Source organism: Galeopterus variegatus, unplaced genomic scaffold (assembly GCF_000696425.1).
Source record: "Galeopterus variegatus unplaced genomic scaffold, G_variegatus-3.0.2 Scaffold5162, whole genome shotgun sequence".
In the NCBI taxonomy this organism is placed as follows: Eukaryota; Metazoa; Chordata; class Mammalia; order Dermoptera; family Cynocephalidae; genus Galeopterus; species Galeopterus variegatus.
Genome location: NW_007731273.1, coordinates 48,348 through 52,119, shown reverse-complemented (window position 1 = coordinate 52,119; position 3,772 = coordinate 48,348). Strand labels below are relative to the sequence as shown.

The 3,772-nt window shown below is 39.9% G+C and overlaps 1 protein-coding gene across 1 annotated transcript in view; it reads left to right on the top strand.

The window, feature by feature from the left end:
- Nucleotides 1–589: 589 nt before the first annotated feature.
- The window catches only part of SRBD1 (S1 RNA binding domain 1), a gene marked incomplete at its 3' end in the record, with an annotated part of 46,942 nt that continues 43,759 nt past the window's right edge, over nt 590–3,772 (top strand). Inside the window, exon 1 of the mRNA XM_008589026.1 lies at nt 590–669. Coding sequence (XP_008587248.1) covers nt 590–669 — 80 coding nt within the window. The remainder of the gene's footprint in view (nt 670–3,772) is intronic.

The following is a 3,772-nucleotide window of genomic DNA, read 5'->3' as shown; positions in this document are numbered from 1 at the left end:
CATTCTCCTGCATATTGATATCCAGTTCTCCCAGCACCATTTGCTAAAGAGGCAGTCTCTTCCCCAGTGTATAGGCTTGGTGCCTTTGTCAAAGATCAGATGGCTGTAGGTGTGTGGGTTGATTTCTGGCTTCTCTATTCTATTCCATTGATCAGTGTGTCTGTTTTTATACCAGTGCCATACTGTTATGGTTATTATAGCTTTGTAGTATAGTTTAAAGTCAGGTAGTTTTATGCCTCCAGCTTTATTTTTTTTGCTCAGTGTTGCTTTGGCTATGCGTGGTCTTTTGTCATTCCATATAAATGTCTGGATAGTTCTTTCCATTTCTGAGAAAAGTGTCAGAAATGAGCACTGGCAGCGCGGGCGCGGGTGGGTGCCTGGAGACCCCACTTAGCTGCTGCAGCTGCAGCCACAGGCCGGTTGGTTGCCAGGCCGCTGTCAGTGAACCTATTGCACAGCCTGTTACGGGTGCTCGGGGCTGCCGGCACCACCTCAGCCCCACCTATAGTGTGTTTGGAATGGCACATCATTTTGCAGCCAAGGAAAGTGGTCAGACTATTCAGTTGATTTCATGTTCTATTTCTTCCAGATGTCATCATTGCCAAGACGAGCAAGAGTACAGGTCCAGACTGCAGTATCCAATGATGAATTTTCTTCCTTCTCTGAGTTGTAAGCATATTGGTTTTATTAGGGATGGGCACGTGATGCATATTTTAGAAAGTAATGCATTACATCACTTAGTAACTTCTTAAGTGATTTGGGTGGAAGAAGGCTGTGTCTTTTTCATTCATTCATGCAATGAATATTTGTTGAATTCGTGCTATGTTCCAGGCTCTGTCTAGTGTTGGTGATAAAGTATTGAATACAAGGAGAGAGAAAGTAACCAATTAAATATATAACATATACTACCCTAAGCAATCTACAGATTCAGTTCAATCCCTATCAAAATACCAATGACATTCTTCACAGAAATAGAAAAAGCAATCCTAAAATTCATATGGAACCGCAGAAAACCCCAAATAGCCAAAGCAGTCCTGAGCAAAAAGAACAAAGATGGAGGTATTACACTATCTGACTTCAAAATATACTACAAAGCTATAGTAATCAAAACAGCATGGTACTGGCATAAAAACAGGCACATGGACCAGTGGAACAGAAGAGTGAGTCTAGAAATAAATCCACGTATCTACAGCCAACTGATTTTTGATAAAGGCACCAAGAATATATATTGGGGAAAGGACTGCCTTGTCAGTAAATGGTGCTGGGAAAAATGGATATCCATATGCAGAAGAAAGAAGCTAGACCGCTATCTCTTACCATACACAAAAACCAACTCAAAATGGATTAAAGACTTAAATGTAAGACCTGAAACTATAAAAGTACTAGAAGAAAACATAGGGGGAGCACTCTAAGACATTGATCTGGGCAAAAATTTTATGGAGAAGGCTTTTAAAGTACAGGCAACAAAAACAAAAATAGACAAATGGGATTGCATCAAACTAAAAAGCTTCTGCACAGCAAAGGATACAATGAATAGAGCAAAGAGGCAACTGGCAAGGCCGGCCCGTGGATCACTCGGTAGAGTGCGGTGCTGATAACACCAAGGCCGTGGGTTCGGATCCTATATAGGGATAGCCGGTTTGCTCACTGGCTGAGCATGGTGCTGACAACACCAGGCCAAGGGTTGAGATCCCCTTACCAGTCATCTTTTAAAAAAAAAAAAAAAGGCAACTGGCAGAATGGGTGAAAATATTTGTAAACTATTTATCCAGCAATAGATTAATATCCAGAATACACAAGGAACTTAGCTCAACAGCAAAAAATCCAAATAATCTGATTAAAAAATGGGCAAATGACCTGAATAGACATTTCTCAAAAGAAGACATACACAGCTGCTTAGAGTGTGGTGATGATAATACGAAGGTCAAGAGTTCAATCCCTGTACTGGTCAGTGCCAAGAAAACCCCCCCAAAAACCCAAAAACCCACACAAAAAAAAAACAAAACAAAAGAAGACATATAAATGACTAACAGGTATATGAAAAAATGCTCAGCATCACTAATCATCAGGGAAATGCAAATCAAAACCACAATGAGATATCATCGCACCCCAGTTAGAATGGCTATTACCAAAAAGACAAAAAATAACAAATGCTGGCAAGAATTCAGAGAGAAGAAAACAGTTACACACTGTTGATGGCAATGTAAATTAGTATAGTCACTATGGAAGACAGTATGGAGATTTCTCAAAAAACTAAAAATAGAACTACTATATGATCCAGCAATCCCACTGCTGGGTAATTATCCAAAGGAAAGCAAATTAGCCTACCAAAGAGATATCTGCACCCCCATTTTTACTGCGGCACTATTCACAATAAACAAGACTTGGAATGAACCTAGGTATCCAATGACAGATGAATGGAGAAAGAAAATGTGGTATAATACACAATGAAATACTACTCAGCCATGAAAAAGAATGAAATCTTGTCATTTGTGGCAACATGGATGACCCTGGAAGACATGTTAAGTGAAATAAGTCAGGCACAGAAAGATAAATATTGCATGTTCCCACTCATGTGGGAGCTTAAAAAAAAAAATATCCTCCTCCCTCCCGGTTCGTCTCCGAACCTAAGGAGAGGTAAGTGGGAGGATAGGGAGAGGTGGGTTAAAATGGATATAAAATCACAGCTAGGTAGGAGAAATAATTTCTAGAGGTCTACAGTAGTACTAGGCATCTGTAATTAAAAATAATTTATCATATGTTCTCTATTGGCTAGAATAATGGAGCTCAAGTGCTTTCATGTCAAAGAAATGTTTCTGTGATGCCAAATACCAATTACTAATTATCCTGTTTTGCTCATCACACATTGTAAACAAATATTGAAATAAAACGCTGTGCCCCATAAGTATGTACAATCAATATATGTCAACTAAAACAAATAGATTTTAAAAAATAAATGTATATATAACATAATACTTACCCTAGTATGTAAGCTCCATGAGAACAGGGAGTTTTATGTATTGCTTTAGAGCAGGGTTTCTCAACCTCTGCACTATTGACATTGTATACAGGATAACTCTCATAGGGGCTGTTGTTGCCTTGTAGGATGTGTAACAGCATCCATGGCCTCTACCCACTAAATGCCAATAGCATCTCCCTCCAGTTGTGATGATCAAAAATGTCTGTAGACATTGCAGGTGTCCTCTGGGAGGGCAAAGTTGTCCCTAGTTGATAGTCTGTGCTTTAGAGCACTGTATTAGGTGTTCTGAAGATATTTGTTAAATAAGTTACTGATTACTGTTAGGCAGTAATAAGTACTGTGAAGAAAAATAAAGCAAGGCAAGGGATAGAGAGCATGGTGAGTGGTTGTAATGGGGGGGGGACATTTTGGAGAGAGTAGTCAGAGAGTTCTTTTGGAGGATCTAAATGAGATTTGGGAGTGTAACTTGCAAAGATCTTGGGAATGGGTATTCCAAGAAGAGAGCATCAAGTGTAAAGACCCTGAGGCAGGAATGAATTTGGTGTGTTAGGGGAAAAGCAAGAAGACCAGTGTGGCCAGTCCGGAGTCATCAAGGCAGAGAGTGATAGGAAATAAGATTGGAATGGAAATGATCTAATAGGCTATGACATGGTGTTAGGATTTTATTTGAAGAGTGTTGGGAAGCCACTGGAGGGTTTGAGAAAGGGATGCGACATGATCTGTATAAGGCACCATAGAAGACCCCAAAGGAGGCACTCCCTAAAACATGGCGCTTTTCTCTTCCGGGTCCTA